We start from the raw sequence: 26,026 nt of genomic DNA, 5'->3' as shown, positions 1-26,026 counted from the left end.
CTTCAGATTACTTCTGCAGTCTGGCAGAATCACATACTTTTTGAACTGTTTACATCATCAATTACAAGACCCCATCATCAACTGTTTCTTTTTTCCACAAAAATCGCTTTCCATCAAGTTTTCTTTGGCTGTTCTGCTATTGCCAAACACCAGCCTTTCATTTGGAAACCCCAGAAGTTGACTGGGACATCACAGCTTTGGGGAGGACAAAACCATACTCTATACTTGTGGATCAAACATCTTTCATTGACACTCAACAATTAGTCTGCAATATGGTAGCCATTGGCTTGTGTTGGACCTGGTATCAATGGTTATCTTCCAACAGGCAAGTGGAGAATTTGGCACACAAGAAAACATTATACCACTACAGTGATCTGTTCCGGAAATAGCAAACTTCCTCCTCTGGCTTTTTGATGAGAAGAAGTTAACACCAAGCACAATCAAAGGTTACTGCTCCATGATCACTGACACCTTTTTCCATCATGGAAGAGAGGATATTTGACAAAAGAAAGTCTTATCCTACCACCTTGCCAACTTTGATACATAGTCAAAAAATTTGGCTCAGAGCCCAAAATGGAACCTATCATGGGTACTAACCTGGTTAAACAAAACACCATTTGGACAGTGTGTCAAAGGCATCTTTGGCTCAACATTCATACAAGATATTATTCCTTATTAAATTAGTGATGGCAGGCAGAATCCGTGAAATACATGCCCTATCAAGGGACCTGAACTACATGCAGTTCAGACAAGATGGGTCTTTTTTATTGAATATCTGTGTGGTTGTACATAATGTGTCTTGTGTGATGAGTTTGTACATAATGTGTCTTGTGTTATGATGATATTTATGGGAGTTTGTATATAATGTGTCTTATGTGATGATGATATTTATGGGAGTTTGTACATAATGTGTCTTGTGTGATGATGATATTTATGTGAGTTTGTACATAATGTGTCTTGTGTGATGATGCTATTTATGTGAGTTTGTACATAATGTGTCTTGTGTGATGATGATATTTATGTGAGTTTGTACATAATGTGTCTTGTGTGATGATGATATTTATGTGAGTTTGTACATAATGTGTCTTGTGTGATGATGATATTTATGTGAGTTTGTACATAATGTGTCTTGTGTGATGATGATATTTATTTGAGTTTGTACATAATGTGTTTTGTGTGATGATTATATTTATGTGAGTTTGTACATAATGTGTCTTGTGTGATGATATTTATGTGAGTTTGTACATAATGTGTTTTGTGTGATGATATTTATGTGAGTTTGTACATAATGTGTCTTGTGTGATGATGATATTTCTGTGAGTTTGTACATAATGTGTCTTGTGTGATGATGATATTTATGTGAGTTTGTACATAATGTGTCTTGTGTCATGATGATATTTATGTGAGTTTGTACATAATGTGTTTTGTGTGATGATGATATTTATGTGAGTTTGTACATAATGTGTCTTGTGTGATGATGATATTTATGGGAGTTTGTACATAATGTGTCTTGTGTGATGATGATATTTATGTGAGTTTTTACATAATGTGTCTTGTGTGATGATGATATTTATGTGAGTTTGTACATAATGTGTCTTGTGTGATGATGATATTTATGTGAGTTTTTACATAATGTGTCTTGTGTGATGATGATATTTATGTGAGTTTGTACATGTGTTTTGTGTGATGATGATATTTATGTGAGTTTGTACATAATGTGTCTTGTGTGATGATGATATTTATGTGAGTTTGTACATAATGTGTCTTGTGTGATGATGATATTTATGTGAGTTTGTACATGTGTTGTGTGTGATGATATTTATGTGAGTTTGTACATAATGTGTCTTGTGTTATGATAATATTTATGTGAGTTTGTACATAATGTGTCTTGTGTGATGATGATATTTATGTGAGTTTGTACATAATGTGTTTTATGTGATGATATTTATGTGAGTTTGTACATAATGTGTTTTGTGTGATGATGATATTTATGTGAGTTTGTACATAATGTGTCTTGTGTGATGATGATATTTATGTGAGTTTGTACATAATGTGTCTTGTGTGATGATGATATTTATTTGAGTTTGTACATAATGTGTTTTGTGTGATGATTATATTTATGTGAGTTTGTACATAATGTGTCTTGTGTGATGATGATATTTATGTGAGTTTGTACATAATGTGTCTTGTGTGATGATGATATTTATGTGAGTTTGTACATAATGTGTCTTGTGTGATGATGATATTTATGTGAGTTTGTACATAATGTGTCTTGTGTGATGATGATATTTATGTGAGTTTGTACATAATGTGTCTTGTGTGATGATGATATTTATGTGAGTTTGTGAAGATAATACTTACCAATGCTAAGAGATCAACTATTTAATTTTCTGCTACTTCCTGTTGTGTTTTTTTTAAATGACTGGCTCAAATAGAATTGAAACAAAAATTAGCTAACCTTTGAGTAAAGTAGAAAAAATTATTTATTATATCCATTGACAAAATTATCATTTGTGATTATTAGTTGTAATTTTCTATGCTGTAATATTATCCATTTAGTAGTGTATTCATTTGTTATAGTGTGATTTATCATTGTTAGCTGGACTGCTCTGGTGGCCTAGTGTTTAGAGCGTCCACCTCATATGCGGGAGGTCGTGGGTTTGATCCCTGGCAGAGTTATACCAAAGACTTACAAAAATGGTACTAACAGCTGCCTTGCTTGGCATTCAGCATTAAGAGGTTATTGTTAGGACTGGTCAGCCTGGTGTCAGGATAATGTGACTGGGTGGGACATCATGCTACATGTCTGCAACATGATTCCCCAGTCCTATACATCACTATAAACTGCCACAGTGATATGACTGAAAATTGTTAAAAGCTATGTTAAAAATCCAAATCACACACACACACACACACACACACACACACACACACACACACACACATTGTTAGCTGGCATGTCAGAGATTCAGATGTCATTAATTTGCATTATAAATAAATAGATCATACATGTACTTGTGTCAATCTCACCTGGTTTCATCCTGTTATAAGTGCTCAGCTTGTGGTATGACACTAGGTAATGTGCCTTAGTGGAATGACAATAGGTATTATACTTTAGTGGGATGACACTAGGTATTATGCTGTAGTGCAATGATGCTAGGTATTATGCCTTAGTAGAATGACAATAGGTATTATGCCTTCATAGAAGAACAATAGGTATTATGCCTTAGTGCACTGATCCTAGGTATTATGCTTTAGTGGAATGACAGTAGGTATTATGCCTTAGTGGAATGACAGTAGGTATTATGCTTTAGTGGGATGATGCTAGGTATTCCATAAGTGATCATTATCTTATATGCTGTACATGAAAATTAAGTTTAAAAAAGTAAAACTTACCATCACAAAGTATTGAAGTATTGAATAATGACAAGATTCTATTCACAAATATTCCTTAAAGAACTGAAAGATACCCCTTGGTCAGTAATTGAATCTTTTTATGACCCATCGCTCTTGACATCTGGATAGATATGTTTACTGACACCCTGAACACTCATGCTCCTTTTAATTTCAAAAAAGTCAAGCAACAAAATCAATCAAACTGGATTACAGGTGATAAAGGGTTAGATTTCATAAATTAAAAGATACTGACAATTACAGATAATGGAGAAACAGAGTCAAGTCAGTGATTCAAAGGGCAAAGAAAACTTATTATTCCACTGAAATATCTGATAGTTTTACAAAAAAGAATCCATGAAAACTCTGGAAAACCTTCAATAACTTGAGAGGCAAATCTGTCAATAACCTGCCATTTACATGTATTTAGGGGGGGCCTCGAGTGGCCGAGTGGTCTAAAGCGCTCACCGTTCCAGATCACTACCATCTCATCTCTGTCTGCGTGGGTTTGAGTCCCAGGCTCGGCTAGCTTGGGTATGTGGGAAAGCCTGCCAGTAGCTTCTTGTGGGTCGGTGGTTCTTCCCTGGGTTTTCCAGGGTTCTTCCTCCACCAGTTATACTGGCCGCCATGTATGGCCTATCTTGTGCTGAAAAATGGCATTAAACCCTAGAACAACAACAACATGTATTTAGTGATGCAAATAGTGATAATAAGCAAGAACCTTTTAAAATTGCCAATGCACTCAATGATTACTTTGTGAATATAAATGAAAAAGTTGTGGATTTCACAACTCCTTGAAATTTCTCCAGTGATGAATTAAATAAACGTATTGCTTCAAAAATTAGCAAGGTAGAGTGCTTCAGAATACCTCAAATAAGTCTTGAATTCATTCTAAATAAATTAGACCAACTTGATGTAAGAAGAGCTAAAAGCCTATGATAATATGTGCTAAAATCCTAAAACTCTCATCCCAGATGATTGCACCTTCACTTATGTATATCTTCAATCTAAGTAATTCCACAGGTATGTTTCCAAATAGACTACAACTGCCAAAAGTAACAGCATTACATAAGAAGGGAGATCTTTCTGATATGAATAACTATAAACCTATATCAGTTTTGTCATCACTTTCAAAGATATCAGAAAGACATGTTTGTAATGAATTTAGAAATTACCTGGAATCATTTAATTTACTACATTCATGACAAGCAGGCTTCTTCCACGAAGTCATTCATTCCAAACTACATTAACTAGAATGGTGGATGATTGGTTAACTGCAATAGATCAAGGTAACCTTGTAGGCAAAGTGTTTCTTGATCTTACAAAGGCTTTTGACCTTGTAAAGCACAAAATCCTGGTGGAAAAGCTCAGCATGTGTCAAGTTAACCATGAAAGCTTAACTTCGGTTCTAACCTATCTTGAAGACAGACAACAAGTTTCTATTTTAAATAACTTTTCAGATTAAAAAAAATTGATAAAGTCAGGTGTTCAGCAAGGATCAGTTCCTGGATCATCACTCTTTCTTCTGTACATCAGTGATTTACCATATCACATTGAGTTATCCACCAACATGTTCACACATGATGCAAAATCATATAACACTGGATTAGCAGGCCATGAGATTATTTCTAAATTAAATAAAGATTTGGTGAAAATAAATAACTGGTGTGAAGACACTGGTGTGAAGATAAATGCAATGTAATCAAAAGCCATGATCATAACTAGCCAAGCAAGAGTAAAAACCGAGAAAAAAGATTTCAAAGTAATGATAAAAGAAATAGATATACAACAGTTGGAATATGAAAAACTACTTGGCTTTATGATCGACCATATCTAATGGTGGAAAATACAAATTGTATAGGTCATTAGAAAGGTTAACTCACTGTTGTATCTCTTGAACAGAATAAAATCTTATCTCCTTCATCTCATCATGGCACACCTAGAATATTGTTGTTCTATCTAGGGTAATAGTGGTACAAAAAAATCAGGGAAGACTACTGAAATTTCAAAAAAGAGCTGATGGAGGTATTTTTATGCCGATTTAGATACATCATCAACAAATCTTGTTAAAACCCTAAAGTGGCTTCCACTTTAACAGAGTACTCAGTTTCAAAAGGGTTTACATCTCTATAAATCCTCAGATGGCTTGGCTCCTGATTATTTTAAATTTGTTGAAAATGTACTTATGTAGGAACTAAGATCCATCTCAGGCAGCATCTTATATTTACCTAAACCAAATTCAGAGTTTTATAAGAAGAGTTTTGCTTTTTCTGGAGACAAACTATGGAGTTCCATACCACCTTATATAAAGTCAGCTGACACGTGCCAAGCATTTAAAAAGCTTCTTAGTTAACATCAACAGAAATAGTCATTTGTATGATTTTGTTTAATTCAGCACTACTACTTTTTTCAACATTGTTATCTTGCACTTGCCTATAATGTTTGCTACTACTGTTTGTATGAATTCTGTATGTACTCATCCTTGAAGCCTTATACATATTTTATTATAGCAGTAGATCAATTGGAAGGTTTTTAATAGTATTCGGTGTCTAAAGACACCTCATCTTGTAAAAATTGTGCATATTATATATATATATATATATATATATATATATATATATATATATATGTATGTATGTATGTATGTATGTATGTATGTATGTATGTATGTATATATATATATATATATATATATATATATATATATATATATATATATATATATATATATATATTAAAATAAACAACACCAACATGTAAAATGTGTGACTGGTTTCGCTTCAATGCTTCATCAGACTGAATTCAAAACTGAATTCAATATCACTGCTTATGTCATTAAATATGTTGTTTCTAAGTGATCAATGAAATAAACAATATCACATAAACAAGATAATGTCATAGTTTACATTAACGAATAATTTACATGGAGATAGGCATATACAACAAAGATTAATGATGTCTTAATACATAAAAATATATAAAACTGGATCTTAAAGATACATAATATCTTTACTGATAACTATATATAAAATTTATTACTAAATAGAGATAAACAGTTTTATCAATATTTGTATTATGTATAATGTACACTTATTAAAGATATAGAAAATAAATAAATTTAAAAAAGAAATAATTATAAAAAATAATAATAATAATAATTGAATTTTATATATATATATATATATATATATATATATATATATATATATATATATATATATATATATATATATATATATATATATATATATATATATATATATATATATCTCACTAGCTGAGACATAATACCTAGCAACATCCCACTAAGGTATAATACCTAATTTCATCACACTAAATCATGATAGTTAATGCCATCCCACTAAGGCATAATACCTAATGTCATCCCACTAAATCATAATAGCTAATGTCATTCTCTGAGGCATAATACCTAATGTCATCCTACAAAATCATACTAGCTAATGTCATCCACTAAGGCATAATACCTAATCTCATCTCTCTAAGGCATAATACCTAGTGTAATCCCAGTGATACATAATACCTTGGTGTTGTGTCTCATCTAGTGGAATGTCATTCAGTATTATATCTCAGCTAGTGGAATGTCATTCAGTATTATGTCTCAGCTTGTGGGATGTCACTAGGTATTATGTCTCAGTTAATAGTATGTCACCTGGTGTTATGTCTTAGCTAGTTAGATGTAACAAGATGATATGCCTCAGCTAGTGGGAAATGTTACAAGCACACAACTCCTTAATCCCAATTAATGGAAACATTAGAATATTATGTGATAAATTATAAGTAATTATAGAAGTTAATAGATCATATTTTACAGTGAAACAAAAAGTTGTAACTGATTCGTGCCAGTCATCAGTGCTGCAAAGTAATTTTCCTCTTCTATTTATTTTTCAGATTACCACTCAAGAATTGAACGTAACTGTTTGTAATCTCAACCCCTACACAAATTATGCATTTGTTGTGGATAGCAGACCTGTGGATCTGGATTCATCGAATACAACTGGATTTACAAGTGATCCTCGTGATAGTTCAGTTACCACCAAGTCAGCAGGTATGACCTATAAATTTGATTAAAAATCCAGTTTTTGTTCTCACCAATTTCAAATGGTGATCGCTCCGGTGGCCTAGTGGTTAGAGCATCCGCCTCAGATGCAGGAGGTCGTGGGTTGGATCCCTGGCCTTAGTCACACCAAAGACTTTAAAAAATGATACTAACAGCTGTCTCGCTTGGTGCTCAGCCTTAATAGTGTTAGGATTGGTCGGCATGGTGTTGGGATAATGTGACTGGGTGGGACATCATGCTACATGTCTGCGGCATGATGCACGAGTGCTAGACATCACTATAAACTGCCACACTGCAGACATCATAGTAACATGACTGAATAATTGTTAATGCTACGTTAAACATCCAAAGTTCTCTCACAGACACACACAGAGTTTCAAATGAATATATGATGAGCATGATTTTTGCAACTTGTGACAATTTGAAAGCAATATTCTACGAGCTAAGTCAACCCTGATCATCCAGTTCACTTTGTTTATTTTTGGGAAACCATGATGTTGTGGACTAAAAAAGCACTGATCACATTGATATGGAGAATTTGAAAATGACACTTGCTTTCCCACATTGTCAACATACACCACATTTAGATGATTGTTTTGATTTTTAGTTGGGTCTGTTATTCTATTATTGATGAATAAGCCATAGACTGAGCACAGACAATCTAATAGTGAAGATGGGATAGTGAGAGCATGTGCTGACTCTTTGCCAAGCCTCGGGATAATTATGGCTATGGGTCAGCTATGAACACTTGCGTGTGCCGTGTTAACGACTTTGTTGTTTGTGTCAATGATAATACTTTTGCATGGAGAAAAATCTACTGAAAATCCCCTCAGTCTATTGAGATGTTGACTCATCTAGCTGACAGTGTAGGGCTTCCAAGGGAGATTCAGACTGAACATCAACTGAATGTGGCTGTTAAACTCAGCATGACCTAAACATTCCATTAGTGCTTAAGATAGACTATAGGTAAATAAAAGAACAGTAATTCTCACTTACGATTACTTTTTCAGTCAAATGCAGTGACCTTGTTGATCATGATATTCTTTATCAACAAACTGAGCATTTATTAATGTGACAATTCAACATTTAATTGGTTTACATCATATCTAACAATGAGAAAACTGTATCAAAATAAATGGCAGTTGATCTAAAGAAGAACCAATTACATATGGTGTACTACAGTGATTGATTCTAGGCCCACTCCTCTTCTTCATATTCATGAATGATCTGCCACTGAAAATAGGAAACTGTATTTCATCTATCGACTTATATGCAGATGATACCTTACTGCAAGATTTCAGACAGCTAAAATCAGACTTAGAGGTCTCCGTTCAGGTAGCCTTACTTAGGATAGATTCCTGGTGAATGGAAAATGGATTGGAAGTAAATGCAGACAACACTAAAGTCATTACTTCCAAACAAAAGAGAGCAAAATTGGAAAATAACAATTTGAATCTTAAGTTGAATGAAATCTGCCAACAAAGGGTTAACTGTGACAAAATCTTTGGGGTGATAATTGACAACAGTTTGCAATGGAATGAAAATATTTAATTTGTTATGTCAATAAAGTCAATTCATGTATTTGGTTATTGAGCATGATAAGGCCTTCTTTATCAAATAAAATATAGGTTAATATATTACAAATGCTATATACAACCATATCTTGACTAATGTTGTCTGGTAAAACACTTCTGACAAGAATATTTACAAATTAGTCCACTTGCAATAAATAGCTTGCTGACTCATTATAGATAAGGCTGAAAACATCCTGTTAACAATGGATAGTATTAAAATATTAACAATTAGTGAATTAATATTTTTGAGAACAGTTAGACTTGTGTTCCAAACAATATGGCCTCAATGTATCTAAATGAACTATTTCATGCAAGAAAACAAGGCAGTTTAAGATCAATTTCAGCTAACCACCTTTCCATCCAAAAACCATATAAAGAACTCTTTAAGAAAAGTTTTCAATATTCAGGATAACTGATTTGGAACAGAATCCCAAAGGAATTAAGGTACAAATATAAATGCATTTAATTGTAATCTAATCTAATTCAATGGATGAAAAGTGGAAACTGTTTGATTTGACAAATACATTACAACTTGAAGTCTCTTCTCTTGTCATCCATCTGTCTATGGGTGACGATGGCGTAGCTCCAAAGTAAGCTTTTGTTTATCCTTCTTTCTAGCTCTCTTTTCAGTTTGTTTTATTTTTCTCTCTTCCTCTGCGTTTTGAACTCCCTGCCTGACAGCTAGACGCCAGCTGGAACGGTTGTTTGCACAGCTGTCCCAGTCGTTGACATTGATGTTTGCCATCTTCATATCCTTCTTGCAAACATCTTTGTAGTGCAGATGTGGTCGTCCAGTTGGTCGTGCACCTTCTGCTAACTCCCCATATAACAGGTCCTTGGGAATGCGGCCTGGGTCCATTCTCTTGACATGGCCAAGCCAGCAAAGGCGCCTCTCGCTGAGAATGGAGAACATGCTGTTCATGTTGGCACGTTCTAGAATCTCTGTGTTGGGTACTTTGTCCTGCCACTGGATGTGCAGAATGCGCTGCAGACATCTCAGGTGGAAGCTGTTGAGTTTCCTCTCATGTCTTGCATAGGTGGTCCATGTTTTGCTGCTGTAGAGAAGTGAGCTGAGCACGCAGGCTTGGTAGACACACAGTTTGGTCTTCTCGGTGAGGTTGGGGTTGTTTCAGACTCTCTGGTTAAGTCTGGCCATCACTGCTGCTGCCTTGGCAATCCTGCTGTTCACCTCAGAATCAATGGAGAGTGAGCTGGAGATGTTAGACCCGAGGTATGTGAAGTTCTCAACAACTTCCAAGTTGTACCCATTAATGGTGACAGAGGGAGGGGAGTCTGCGTCCTGTGCCATGATATTCGTTTTCTTCAAACTGATGGTCAGTCAAAATTCCTTACAAGCATGGGAGAGGCGGCATACCAGCTGCTGAAGTCCATCTTCCGTGTGTGATGTCAAGGCTGCATCGTCGGCGAAGAGCAATTCACGGATGAGTACCTCTGTGACTTTAGTCTTAGCACGAAGATGGGTGATGTTGAACAGCTTGCCATCAGCCCTGGTATGGATGTACACTCCCTCGCTGCAGTCCTTGAATTCGTACTGGAGAAGCATGGAGAAGAAGATGGCAAAGAGCGTCGGCGCAAGGACACAGCCTTGTTTGACTCCGCTGATGACTGGGAATGCTTCAGATGTTGCGCCATTGAAGCACACTGAGCTGTGCATGTTCTCGTGGAACGACATGATGACAGCAAGCAGACATGGGGGGCAGCCAATCTTCTGCAGGAGTCTGAAGAGTCCACTCCGACTAACCAGGTCAAACGCTTTCGTCAGGTCTATGGAGGCAATGTAGAGGGGCATCTACTGCTCGCGACACTTCTTCTGCAGCTGACATAGTGAGAAGATCATGTCTTCAGTTGACCTGCTGGCTCAAAATCCACACTGGGACTCTGGGTAGATGTGGGAGGCTAGGATCTTCAAGTGCGCCAAGGCAACATGGGCGAAAGCCTTTCCGACGATGCTGAGGAGGGATATGCCCCTGTAGTTATTGCAGTTGCTACGGTCACCTTTGTTTTTGTACAAAGTGACAATGTTGATGTCACGCATGTCCTGGGATGTATCCCTGTTCCCAGCAAAGGCAGAGGAGTATGTGTAGGGGCTTGGGCAGTGATGGTTTTCCGCTCTTGAGGACTTCAGGCGGAATGCCGTCACTTCCAGGAGCCTTCCCACAGGCAAGGCAATCGATGGCTTTTCGGAGCTCTCCCAGGGTGGGCTTTGTGTCTAGCTCCTCCATGACAGGCAGCTCTGGAATGGTGTCCAAGGCAGTTCCAGTGACATTGTTTTGGGTTGCATATAACTTGAGATAGTGCTCAACCCATCACTGCAGTTGTTTCCCCTGGTCTGTGATGACTTCGCTCATCTTGGACTTGAGGGGGGCGGTCTTGTAGCTGGGGGGGGGGTCTGTCGACTTTTTGATACCCCTGTACATTCCTCTTGCATCCCCGGTGTCGGCAGCTGTCTGTATACTGTTGCAAAGGTTCAGCCAGTAGGTGTTGGCACAGCAGAGGGCAGTCTTCTGGGCGTTGTTCCTTGCAATCCTGAGGGCTTATAGTGTTCTGGGGCTAGGTGCAGCCTTGTATGCCAGGAGGGCTTTCCTCTTTGCCTCAGTCACAGGCTCTGTCTCCTCCCAGTTTGCCTCATACCAGTCGACATTCTTTCGCTCCCTCTTCCCGAAAGCTGTGATGGCTGAATTGTACACAGAGTCAAGGATATGGGACCACTTTGAGTCAATGGTGTCATCACATGTCACTTTGGTGAGGGCTTCCTTCAGTTTGCTGATGAACTGCTGTGTTTTCTCTGGGTTGCTTGCACAGCAGGTGTTGATGCATAGGTGACCATTCTTCTTGGCATGGTGCAGTTTCTTGGGTAATATTCGCCACAAGGGAATGGTCCGTGTCGCAATAGGCACTGTGGTAGCTCCAGGTGAGGAGGACACTGGCCAGTTCTGCATGCCTGGTGATGACGAGGTCTAGCTGGTGCCAGTGGCATGAATGTGGGTGTCTCCACAACACCTGGTGGATCTCCTTGCATTTGAAGAAAGTGTTGGTCACACATAGGCTGTGGGAGCAGCATATCTCCAGCAGTCGCTGACCATTCTCGTTGATCTTGCCCCTTCCGTAAAAGCTGAGACAGGTGGACCAGGCCTCATGGTCAGCTCCCACTCTAGCATTGAATTCTCCTAGTAAGTAAAGGCTTTCATTGTTGAGGATACTGGATATTGCCTGAGCCTCATAAAACTTGTCTCTCTCCTCGTGGGTGGAGCAGATGGTTGGGGTGTATATGCTGAAGATGTTGACCGGGCCTAAGGATGTTGACAGCCGGAGGGCAAGGATTCTCTCAGTACCTGATGATGGAGGTTCAATGAAGGTGATTAGCGTGTTCTTCACGGCAAAGCCTACACCATGCTGCCTAGGTTCATCTGAGGGCTTCCCCTGATGGTGCCGCTGTCAGCCAGTCGGGTCTCCTGGAGGCAGGCAATGTCAATGTTCAGTTGGGAGAGTTCTCTGTCAATGACAGCAGTCTTTCATGCATCGTCGATATGCTGTAGGTCAGCGGTCAATCCAGAACGCCATCCTGATGTTCCAGGTTGCAAAATGAAAAGTTGGAGTCTTCTTATTTCTTTTTTTTAGTCTTTCCTGGTGCGGAGTTTTGTGGCCCACTTGTTGAGATGGTTCTCTAAGCTCCACGCACCCAGTGAAGCAGGCAGGCCATGGCGGGCAGCACCTTACAGACTGGGGGCTGCCCAGCTTGAGGTGGGCGGTAACTGTCTAGTGAGACCTGGTGATCTCTCTCACTGTCAGAAGTAACCTCTGGCGCCAAGCTCTACGCCAATCGAGCTTTGACTTAGAACCGGTAAACTGCTACTTCTCATGTTGTGCTGACGCCATATGACGATGCTGGAGTGCCCTCTCCAGTGGAGCTATGAAGCCTGGGCAGGGTGGTATGGAGAATCAGCTGTTGTCCATGCAGCAGATCCCCCCTCTCCATGCAGCTGATGGGCCCAAGGGAATGACGAATGCCAATACAGCTTGGCACCAATGGCGTAGCAGGAGTTACCGGAATGACGTTGAAGTAAATGTCAGACCGCCCTAGGGACTCCATCTCCGGATTTTCTGTCGGGGTTTACTCCCTTAGCCTTTCCCATGAGTGGGTATAGCCACAAATCAGCAGAGGTTTGGAATCAGAGTTCTCCTAGATGAGCTACCAACCAAGGTTTACGAGTCCCATCTACCCGAAGCAACTGGTTTTAAGACGCCAGTGGCCCACCTTCACCCATTCTCCTGTTAGTGGAAAACGTGGTCTGCCGGACTTGTAATCTAAGCCACTCATGAAGGCCAGGAGCTGGATTTTAGTTGACAGAGGCAATCAGAGATGCAAGCCATATGGGGCATTTTTGGAGGATTGGGGCGATTGTCTCCCACTCCCAGCCCCCGGGCAATGTCAACCTTAGACCACACAACTAAGTATAAATTCACTAAGCTTCCACTTGGTTGTCTTATTAGTTTTGTACTGTATATATATAATGCACATAGTTGGAGCATGTTCATTTAAATTTTCTGTTTATGTCCTTATGTAAATATAGCTTATTATCAGTGATTTTTTTATGTGTATGTATGAAACTATGAACATGTTCTTTGGATGTATGTATGAAGCTATGCACATGTTCTTTGGATGTATGTATGAAACTATGCACATGTTCTTTGGATGTATGTATGAAACTATGCACATGTTCTTTGGATGTATGTATGAAACTATGCACATGTTCTTTGGATGTATGTATGAAACTATGCACATGTTCTTTGGATGTATGTATGAAACTATGCACATGTTCTTTGGATGTATGTATGAAACTATGCACATGTTCTTTGGATGTAAATATGCATCAGGTCTTTAAAGGAAAGGTGGTTTTTCATAACAGTGGTTTTTCAAGACAGGTTTTACTTCAGTTAGGATGCAGCTTAGATTATCATACAGTATGGCCATAGTGATTTTAAAGCTGTATTCAAACAAAGCTGGTTTGCTCCTTAGTATCAGTGAAGACTTTATTCAGATATGATTTTAATTCAGAATATCTGTCAGTGTTGACTTCTTTGATGTTGAAAATCAGTTTATGCTAAATTGACATGTGCCCAAAGGCTTTCAGACACTTTGTGTGTTAAACTCTGGTCTCTAGTAATGTTTCAGTTGTTCAATTAAATTTTTTCTGACATGGAAATAAAATAAAATGTAGACATATAAATTACTTATTATGTAACAACTTTTACCATGCAAGCCATTAGTACTCTCAGTACCTTGGTCTTTGAGTTTACACAGCAATGTAGCATGTGAGCACACAACACATTTATATAGATAGCATAAAACAGTTTAGTACAAACAATAAACATTATATGTTTTTTTTTAATGTTGGAGCCTTGCATCTGAGTAATAATAATAATAATAATAATAATGACCTTATTTAAAGAGGGTAACACAATTAGCTAAAAACTAATCTACCTTGAGGCCCTCATACAAAGGAATTTATTTATTTAAGCTGCATCTCTGAAGCCACTGAATATATTGGGTTTGGAAGAAGGAAATAGAGTGGGCATTTCTAATCTCAGCTGGAATACTATTCCAGAGCAGAGTTCCAGAGTATTAGAAACTTTTTTTAAATAACTCCTTATTTGGTTTGGGAATTTTATACTGTTTGGTAGACATGGATCGCAGGTGGGGAGTATTACCAGGTAGCCTATACTGGAATAGTGATTGTAAATATTCAGGAGCACTATTCTGAGATATCCTGTACATTAATTTGGCTTTTCTCAAACAGATTCGGTCTTTAATAGGTAATATTTTTAACCTACCAGCTAAACTTTCCTTGCTTTCTTTCTGGATTGATATTAGCCCAAATGCTCTTTTTTGAAGATGTGCCAGCTTTGCTATGTTTTTATCATTTGAATTACCCCATACTGTACTACAGTAGTCCAAATAGGGTTGTATGTAACTGTTATAAAATAGTTTCCTGTGCCTTTCAGGGAGAAAATGTCTTATCCTACTGAGAAGCCATAAACTTGAATTGACTTTTTTACTGGTATGTTTGATATGTTCAGTCCATGATAGGTTATTATCTACCAGAACACCAAGTAGCCTATCATGACAGACTATTTGCAGATTTGTATCCTTCCATGTCAGACATAGTTCATCACTATCAAGATTTGTCCTTCTTTGCCGTGTTGAGATAAGTAATATTTTAGTTTTACCAGTATTTACCACCATGCCATTACATGTGCACCAGTTTTCCAGTTTGTTTAGTGCATTCTGTAAAGAAATTTCGAGCTCATGCTTTGTGTTTTGGATGTCTGACAATGTTGTGTCATCTGCATAGAGATCTGTAGATGATATTGAGTCTCTTAGTAAAAGTGGTAGGTCATTAATAAATAAAATGAATAGTAGTGGACCTAGAATTGAGCCTTGTGGTACTCCATATCTAATTGTTTCAGGTTCAGACGGAACATTATTTATGTAAACATGTTGTGTTCTCTCATTTAAGTATGAAGTAAACCATCTAATTGTTCTTTCATCACACTGGTAGATTTTCAGTTTCTTCAAAAGGATTTCATGATCCACCATGTCAAAAGCTTTCCTGAAATCTACAAATACAGTTCCTATTATTCTACCTTGGTCAAGTGCTTGAAGCCATTTATCAGTTAGGGAGATCAAGGCAGTCTCACAGGAATGGTTCTGTCTAAAGCCTGATTGATTAGGGTGTAACAGCAAGTGTTTGGTTAAATATGACATGAATGAGTCATGGACATGTTTTTCAATCAATTTTGACAAGTTTGGTAGTATTGAAATTGGTCGGTAGTTATCAGCATCATCCTTAGAACCAGATTTGTGAATAGGAGTTACTTTTGCAGTTTTCCATATTTTGGGGACAGATGAGGTTGCAATACTTAAATTAATTATGAATGTTATGCTATCTACAATAGCAAAGGCAGAAGATTTAATGAGTCGTGGACCAATCTGATCAAGTCCTGTAGCTTTCTTGGTATCAAGTTCACTGAGACATTTTTTAACAAAGTTTTTTGACACTGGTGGGATAGAGAAACATACCTCCTTTGAGATTTTACTGCTGCAGAACTTTTTCAGTTCATTAAAGTTGTTTTCTATCACTGGCTCTTTTAACTTTGTGGTAATGTTGATGAAAAAATCATTGAAAACATTTGCAATGTCAGTTTCATCAGTGACTATGGTGTCATTTACCAGAAGTGAGTGAATTTTATTTGTCTGTTTTTTGTGCGTTCCTCCAGTGAGTTCATTGAAGACTTTCCAAATGGAGTTTGTGTTGCTCTTTTTGTTTTCAAGTAATGATTGATAATAAGTTTTTTTAGCTTTTTTGATCATACTTGTTATTTTATTTCTCCATACTTTATATTGTGCATGGTTTTCCATAGCCTTGAATTTGTCTCGTGTTTTCATAGCATCTAGGATTTCAGTAGTAAGCCAATTAGGTTGAAAATCAGTCTTTACTCGATGTACTTTCAGTGGTGCATGCTTAGATACTACATCCATAAATAAGTCAGTCCACACCCTCATGGCTTCATCTATGTCATCCAAATTTTGGATCATACTCCATGGAACTTTATATAGGTCATTGAGAAATTGTTCTTCATTAAAAGTTTTGAACGATCTGTAAGTGATCGTTTTATGTGTATTTTTCTTATTTTTCTTGCATTTAACCTTTCTTGTCAAAAAAGTAGGATAGTGGTCACTAAGACCAACATTTGGTACATTAACACAAGCCACATTGTCTGGTAGATTAGTATAAATGTGATCAATAAGAGTGCTTGATTTTTCTGTTACCCTTGTAGGCTCATTTACCAGCTGGTCTAGGCCTAATGGTTCAATAAATTCCATCCAGTTGTTCCTTATTTGAGTATTGAGAAGGTCCTTATTTATATCTCCGAGTATATATGTTTCTTTCTCCTGTGCTAGAACACTTTCTATTTGTTTCAAAAAGTTATCATTCCAAAATGCTTTGGAGGAAGGTGGTCTATAAATGAAACCAGCTAGGAAAGATTTTGCATTATTTTGAAAAATTTCCACCCAGATACTCTCAATTTCATGTGACTCCAAGTCAAGTCGCCTTTTTACATTTACATCTTCCCTAATGTATACAACAAGACCCCCCCCCCGCTGTCTCTCTGTCCCTACGAAATGGTTTATTGTAGCCTTGACAGTGAAATAGATCATCATTGTGGTTAGCATTTAATTTGGTTTCAGTGAGTCCTAAAACATGTATATTATTTTCCATGGAAGACAACATTAACTTAATCTGGTCTATCTTTCCCACTATACCTTGTACATTTAAGTGACCTATGTTAAAACCTTTTGTATTTAGTTTCATATCAATTACATGTATGTCATCATGCAATGGGGTACTCACTGAGATTGTCTCCATACTGCTTTTATCATTCTGACATCCTATTTCTATATTTAAATGTTCATATATATTAGCATCTTCAAAGTCACATACAAACCCTGAAAATCCATTTACATTTGCATCTACAATAGTGTCCATTGAATAGTTAGAGTCAAGAGTCCCAATGGGTACATTTAGTTTTTTTGTAAATGAAGCGTTGGCATTCTCCTCTTTGCCAGCTTCCTAATATGTATACATTGATGGACAAAGTCTTTGTTTGTGTCCATATTTATGGCACCTAAAACACTCGATCTGTTTGCCATGATGGCATACCTGTGTCAAGTGCCCAGTTTCTCCACAGTTAAGACAACACTCTTCATTAAAGTGCTTGAAAATAGGGGCATACATGTTAATATTTCTCAGTAGCTGAGAGGTTCCTTTTCTGCTTAGATGAATTTTGTCTCTGTGGTAGAGACTAAGGTTGACATCCTGATTCTGAATGAAGAAAGATTTGTATTGTGGAATGTACTGTAGGTTGAAATCTTCACATAAGTCAATTATCAGATCATTTATTTCTTTGGCCTTGGTGTCCACACGAGGAGGTAGTCCCGATATCATTAATTTACATGTATTTGGGCTGCAATATCTAGCAGCATACAATAAACTTTCAAAATCTGTTTTGAGTTGATTTAGTGACCTTCCCTCACAGGCATCATTTCCACCTACTAAAATAATAATTTGTTTGTATTTGGTTAGGTCACTGTTCATTATTCTGTCAGTGATGTTGTTGATTTTTGCACCTCTTAAAGTCTGTACATCTGTTTTAAAAAGTCTCCTTGGTATTATACTTTTCAAAATTGAGGAGCCAATTATTAGAGTCCTATCTTTTCTGGCTTGTGATGTCGTGTGTTGGACTCTGGATTGTATTTCAGACACATATCTTGGAGGAAGGGGTGCTGAAATTGGTGTTTCAGTTGTGTGAACTACTGTTGTTGATTCTGACACATTTGTCTGAGCACTGGGAAATGCAGTTGTTGGTGAAGGTAACAGACTTGTTTGAACTGCGGGCCATGGATGTACACTTATTGCTGTTGCAGGTGTGTCACATGACTGAGAGGGGGATACTGTTGTCTGCAATGCAGGATTACTTTGGGCATCAGTTTTTATTTGCATGGTCATTTTACATTTTCTTTTGGCTGGTACTGGGACTGTCTGTGTCTGAGCATCTGATACTGTTGATATTTGGGAGTCTGTCTGAATTGCTATTTCACATGAGGTTACTTGCTCATTAACCCTTCCCTGTGCTGATTTAATAGCATGTAACTGTAGTTTTAATTCTTCGATTTGGGTCTCCAATTTCCTAATTGTTTTTTGATGTACACACATGGAGAAATCATTAAGGCTTAAGCCATCACTGCTGTGGTCATGATTTATGGAGCGTGTAATTGCCTGACACTCTGGAGGGGTGTTAATTTTATTGCCTGAGTCATTTAGGTCAAAGACTTTAGGAACTGTTTCATGTTTGGTACTACATCTAGTTACTGGTGTAGATGTCAGCATATAAATGCCTTTAGCATGGGTATTCTCATCCTGTTTACATTTACAGATAATATGATCTAACCATGTGAGACTGTTCAGCCCCTGTATATGTAAGACACATGTTGTTTTATACAATGTAGCTGTCACAGTGTTTTTCTCTTTTGTTCTGTAGATAATACCATTTTGTACACTTGAACTGCATGAAGTCATGCAAGGTTCTGAATCCAATATCTGTTTTACAAACTCAAACTTTTGTGGATCTATATTCACAGTGATACTGTATTTATTATGTTTGACCCTCAAGAATTCTGGAGTGTCAGCCATAATGGATAATTCCAAATCATCATCTGCACCATTGTTTTCATTTTTATTCTGAACATGACTTTCCTGCATGGGATTATCTGTGTGGCTCTGATCTTCAGGTATATCAGACATACTAAAGCCAGAGAATGATGCAGAAAAGGTTGAGCTGAGTGTGTTGAGTAAGGAACCTACAAGGCTGGTATTTAAATATGTTTCCATGATTCTGATATTTTCAGCTTGTTCATAGCAGTGATAGCAAAGTATATCAGATCCTTATTTATGACTAGCACATATGCATAAACTTTTGAATGAAACTTGCATAATGTGTTTGAGTTGGTATCAACTGAAGTTCAGATATGGTAGGTGTAGTTCAATTTCAAGTATATCCACTTCGGTAGCCATCTTGGATAGCCAAAAATCCTTTGTTCTGAACAGGTTTCCAAATTCACTTGAATACATGAACATGTGCACATAAAATTTCACTTACACTAACTTAATATTGTCATAAATCCACAGTATAAATGATGGCTACAGGTATTAGCATATTTAACACCAGTTTTTACATCAAGTTCATGGAGCTGAGTGGAGCTGTGTTAAGACCACATATACATGGCAGCCATCTTTTTTTGTACTACAGATTCGGATTGACTGACATTTATCTATGCAGTACTGAGGCATACACTAAAGTACTACAGATTTGGGCTGACTAACATTTATCTATGCGGTACTGAGGCATACACTACTGTACTACAGATTTGGATTGACTGTAACATTTATCTATGCGGTAATGAGGCATACACAACTGTACTCAGATTAGTGATTACATGGCCAGACCCAGTAGTTTAAAAATATTTGAGTGAGAAATAAATTCAAGCTAAAACTTAAGTTAAAAATTATACATTTTGAATTGGAATGATATTAAAAATAGCATACTTTTAAGATTTTCTTGACTATAGTTCTGTACTTGAATGCTACATTTCATTCCTCTACTAGCACGCCAAAATTTCAAGAATATTGATTTGCTCCAAATATCATTAATTTAGGGTTATGAGCTTAAGCTGGCCTGGCAACAGAGTCATACAAATATTCAGTACGAGTGTGAATTTGAGCTGGTCTGGCAACAGAGTCATACAAATATTCAGTACGAGTGTGAATTTGAGCTGGTCTGGCAACAGAGTCATACAAATTTTCAGTATGAGTGTGAATTTGAGCTGGTCTGGCAACAGTCATACAAATTTTCAGTATGAGTGTGAATTTGAGCTGGTCTGGCAACAGAGTCATACAAATTTTCAGTATGAGTGTGAATTTGAGCTGGTCTGGCAACAGAGTCATACAGATTTTCAGTATGAGTGTGAATTTGAGCTGGTCTGGCAACAGAGTCATACAAATGTTCAGCATGAGTGTGAATTTGAGCTGGTCTGGCAACAGAGTCATACAAATTTTCAGTATGAGTGTGAATTTGAGCTGGTCTGGCAACAGTCATACAGATTTCAACATGAATTTGAGCTTGTCAGCTTTCATAATAAATAATTTCAAAAAGTAAATTTGCTTGTGATCGGCTGAGCACAAATAAAACTCACACTCAATGTTAAGAGTAATTCAGTTCCCAAAAGTCCATAATATTAATATTTGTCGCAACTACTATACTTTTATGGTATGATCAGCAAGCCTTACTTGCATCTTATGATCTATTATAGAGGAAACATTTATATTAATAAAAAAAAATATGCTCTGCCTACTATAAAAATCAATCCTGTTGAGATTTTTCCATTTGCCTGCAGTAGTTTGCAATCAGAGACAGCAATACAGCAAACATTATTTAGTCCATTAATGAGTTTGCTTTATCCATACAAAGGATTCTTATTACAAATTGTGATAATGTTTTCCACTAATTATTTTTAACCGATCAAAGCCTTCACCCTTTTCCTTGAAATCTTGTGCAAAAGCAAGGTTATCGTGGAATTCTAGTTCTGAAGATATTGAGGGATTTGTTTCAATTTTAGAGCTTGCAGAAATGATAAATTGATGACATTTTTAATAAAAGATTCAATTTCCCTCTGAAACTTCATAATATAAAGTATTTGGATTCCTGAGTAGATGTCATATGCATATCTTAAGCTAATTGAATTTCAGTGCACATTGTAACATGGCTGAAACAAAGGGAGATAATCCAGGATTGTTACATAGGCTCCAGGTTGATGTAAAAAATTTCAAAATGTTAGTTTCTCAAAACATCATTCAGCATCATTGAATGTGCTTAATTGAATTTCAGTGCACATTGTAACATGGCTGAAACAAAGGGAGATAATCCAGGATTGTTACATAGGCTCCAGGTTGATGTAAAAAATTTCAAAATGTTAGTTTCTCAAAACATCATTCAGCATCATTGAATGTGCTTACCATATAATCTTGCTTATGAGTCAAAGTGCAAACTGCACAGACCCATATCTGCTGGCGTGTAATGCCCAGGTAGATCTGGTTCTGTGCAGTTTGTTAGGAGTAATCAGTTCAACAAACATCATAGACCCAAATCTGCAGGTGCATTATGATATGGCAGATCAGGATCTTTGTGGTTTGCAATTTGACTCCACTCACAGATGAGTATATATGGTACATAAAATTGGTATCATTTGCTTTTCTTACTTAAGAGTGATGTCTAATAAATGTTTAAATGAAAAGGGTTTATGCAAAGTGATGGCCATAGAAAAGGGAAGTAAATCTTGTAACACTCTTAATACTTCTTCGTAGACATGTTTTCTCTCTTTTGGTGTTAATCCAAGTCACGAAGTAAATATTTTAGCAATTATCAAAGAAAATATTTGTTTAACCATTTGTGTCATTGTACCTGAGGCTGAAAGCAATCCACCCATAATAAAATCAGTCAAACATTAGATATAATAGATGAAAGTTATAGAAAAATAGAAAATATTATCATTACTAAATTGTCAGGTTACAGAAGCAAATATTACACCTAACAGATAGTTATTATGCAGTCTTATTTAGTGGTCTGGTTGGCCTGGTTTATTCTGGATAGACATACCTGGTTTGACAAAATACGGAATACTGCATAATTTTTATACAAACTTTAGATAAAAATGACATTTTCATCCCTAGACATTAATAGTTATAATAATATATATGAAAGATGAGAATTGTTAATCAAGCATTATGCATTTGAAATAATGACAGAATGGTGACTGGCACACATATTATTAATAGCGCAACTGAGAAAATGCATTACATATAAGTTTATTATGTAATCACTGTTTTTAAAATAGTATGACTAATAGTTGCTGCTGTGAGTAAAAGGTCTAAAACTTACATTGCAGACAACCTATTCCTTAAGTTACAAACAGATTCAGTCAGATTGACTTATATAATGTGTGAGAAAGGACTTGTGCATATTTTATCTGGGTCCTTTTCCATTGGGTGTATCTGTTGCTATAGGACACAGACAACTAATTTAGTTCTCATAGACAGTAATATTAAGGTTTAGCCAAATTAAAATTTGTGTGGTTTGCAAAGCAAATCATGAGTACCCGGTAGTTATAACCAGGAAATTAAGTACCATTTACACTTGCATATTTGTCAGATCCCGCTGTAAACTGCATAGACTCAAATCTGCAATCACATAAAGTGCCAGAAGATCTAGGTCTGTGCAGTTTGTTAGGTGTGTGTGTGTGTGTGATTTGGATTTTTAACATGGCTTTGACAATTTTTCAGTCATATCGCTACGATGTCTGCAATGTGGCAGTTTATAGTGACGTCTGGCACTGGGGCATCATGCCACAGACATGTAGCATGATGTCCAACCCAGCCACATTATCCTGACACCAGGCCAACCAGTCCTAACACTAACCTCTTAATGCTGAGCATCTAGCGAGGCAGCTGTTTGTACCATTTTTACCAGTATTTGGGATGACTTGGCTGGGGTTCAAACCCATGACCTCCCACATCTGAGGTGGATGCTCTAACCACTAGGCCACCGGAACAGTCTAGCTGATGGTTAGGAGTAATTGACTGGTTAGGGTCAATATTGTTTGCAGTTGGGAGTACAGCTGTGTATATAGAAGTAAATGTCATATTTTCGGCAAAACATTTTCTTAACAAATCTCAGATCAAGAGTCTGTATTTGCCACAGGAACAGTATTTTTCATAATGATAGTGTAACTTCTGAATTTCCAAACATTTTATGCTGGTTAATAGTTTTTAATTTGCTGCAACAGAACCAGGTAGGATTTCTGTAAGATCATTTGCAAGGTAGCATTATTCCAACTAGCAAGTAAACAATTTAAGCTATAGAGGAAAGCAATGTCATATATGTAGGGTGTCTTTTTCAACCAAAGAAAATGTAATTAGTTTGTTCATCTAAGGTTTAGTTTAAGGAATTGAAAAGAAAAAGCAGGACACTGTGCACCTAATATTTCTACTTTGATTTCAACAGCATACGTAGTACAAAAGATTTTTGTGTTCAGACACACTGAAATGTTTTTGCTTACAAAGAAAATGTTTTTATTTTTCTTCTAATGTTACTTCTATTCACAGTTCCAGCAGCCAATCCCAAATTGTTGGCTTACACAGATGTACAATGCCCTGAGAGTCCATGTCGGAAAGTACTGTTGTATTGGGAGGTAGGAAGGAAGTTTGATGTCCATTCGAATTATAAATTCTTGTATCCTAAATGACCTTGTAAATTCCTTTATCCTAATCCTATACCCTATGTGATCTTGTAAATTCCTATATCCTGTTATGTATATTTAATTTGTTTGTTTGTTTGTTTTTTTTAATTATTTCATTATATGCTATGGTGGTTCTTTACGGGGTATTCCCGGGTTCTTCCTCCACCATTAATACTGGCCGCCATGTATAGCCTATCGCGTGCTGAAAATATCTTTAAACCCCACAACAACAACTACAACAACAACAATATGCTATTGTAATGTAACATTGTATGTTGGATTTAACTTTGTACAAAATCAGATTTATTTTCTACTTGACTTAAAATTTTGATTTTTTTTCTGTAAACAATTAATACGTAGCTAAAATATTCTCTGTCTGTATGGGTTTAATATCAGGATCATTATTAAAAGAAGTAAACATGTTTATTTGGGTACAGGGTCTAGATTACACTGGACAACAAATTTTTACAAAAGTCATGTTACTGAAATAAAAATAGTCAATTCTGATCAATTTTTATGTGCTGAACACGAATATGACAGTCAAATTGCAAAATTGGCTCTAGTTTTTTTGTAATCTGCAAGAAATTAATGTTTACATAACGAAATGCATTCCAATAGTAAAAGGTCAACTGTAATAGCCTACCTATAAAAAATCAAGTCATTGACTACATCTTAGATTTCTTCGCCTGTCTCTTGTACAGCTGTTCGGGAGCATCTCTGAGGAGTGTCCAGCAGTAGTCAGCCAGCATTGTAGTGGACCATTTTCCCTGGTATCTTTGTTCCATTGTTGCGATATCTTGATGAAAACGTTCGCCGTGTTCATCACTAACAATACCACAGTTGCTAGGAAAGAAATCCAAATGGGAATGAAGGAAGTGAATCTTTAGAGACATATTGCAGCCAAGTTTCTTATACTTCATCAACATGTCTTCTACTAGTTCCTTATAGTTTTCTGTCCTAACATTTCCGAGGAAGTTTGTAGAAACTAGGCGAAAAGCATTCCATGCTTGTTTCGCGTCACCTTCCAGCAAGTTGTTGAACCGGTCATCTTTGAAAAGCTCTCGAATCTGAGGACCCACAAAAACTCCCTCTTTAATCTTTGCTTCGCTGAGTCGAGGGAATTTTTCATGCAGGTATCGGAATGCTGGCAAAGTCCGGTCAATGGCTTTCACGAAGTTCTTCATCAAACCTAGTTTGATGTGAAGGGGTGGTAGCAAGATTTTCTGAGCCTCAACCAGAGCTGGGTGTTGGATATTCTTCTCTCCAAAGGCTACATTCTGCCTGTGAGTCCATTCCTTCCTCATGTAGTGCATTTCCCTTGCTCGGCTATCCCACTCGCATAAGAAACACATGTATTTTGTATATCCTTGCTGCAGTCCCATTAAAAGGGGAACTACCTTCAAATCACCACAGAGGTGCCAGCTGTACTTGTTATACTCAATGGAATTCAGTAGCTGCCTTAAGTTATCGTATGTCTCTTTCATGTGGACAGCATACGCTACTGGAATAGATGGAAGAATGTTTCCATTGTGCAAAAGCACAGCCTTGAGACTCAGTTTCGAGGAGTCCACAAATAGTCTCCATTCTTGTGGGTCGTGAGTGATTTTTAAAGCATTCATGAGGCCCTCAATATCGGAACAGAATATCAGATTACTTTCCTTTCTGAAGAAAGGCTCCAATTGCTGGTGGCGCTTTCGATATGCAGTAATTGTGACATCTTCTAGAAGATTCCATTGTTGGAGTCTTGATCCTAGCAATTCTGCCTTGTTCTTTGATAAGTCCAAATCACGAATCAGGTCATTTAGTTCTTCCTGTGTTATTCTGTGTGGGGTTGATGATGCACCACAGTGAAAATCTGGATCACTGCATGCTGATGGACCAGGAGAAGAACAGGTCGACTCACCTTTGTCTTCGTCAGATGAATCAAGAGAATATTCTGCTGGAGGTTCTGGAATAGGAAGTCCCTCACCATGTGGAACTGGTCTCAATGCAGACGGAATGTTTGGGTAGACTATTCTCGACTTCTTTCGCTTCGTTATTCCGCCGGAA

At 37.1% G+C, this 26,026-nt stretch overlaps 1 protein-coding gene across 2 annotated transcripts in view; it reads left to right on the top strand.

Moving 5' to 3' along the window:
- LOC149806997 (uncharacterized) overlaps nt 1-26,026 on the top strand; it is a 151,433-nt gene that overhangs the window by 61,463 nt on the left and 63,944 nt on the right. For both annotated transcript variants that reach the window (XM_089960518.1, XM_089960526.1), the window contains exons 8-9: nt 7,303-7,459; nt 23,844-23,929. In XM_089960518.1, the coding sequence (XP_089816644.1) occupies nt 7,303-7,459; nt 23,844-23,929 (243 nt within the window). The remainder of the gene's footprint in view (nt 1-7,302; nt 7,460-23,843; nt 23,930-26,026) is intronic.

Source organism: Sinohyriopsis cumingii, chromosome 1 (assembly GCF_028554795.1).
Source record: "Sinohyriopsis cumingii isolate HCF-2022 chromosome 1, ASM2855479v2, whole genome shotgun sequence".
NCBI classification, from domain to species: Eukaryota; Metazoa; Mollusca; class Bivalvia; order Unionida; family Unionidae; genus Sinohyriopsis; species Sinohyriopsis cumingii.
Note: the sequence above shows the minus strand (reverse complement) of the source record. Positions and strands in the feature narration are given on the sequence as shown.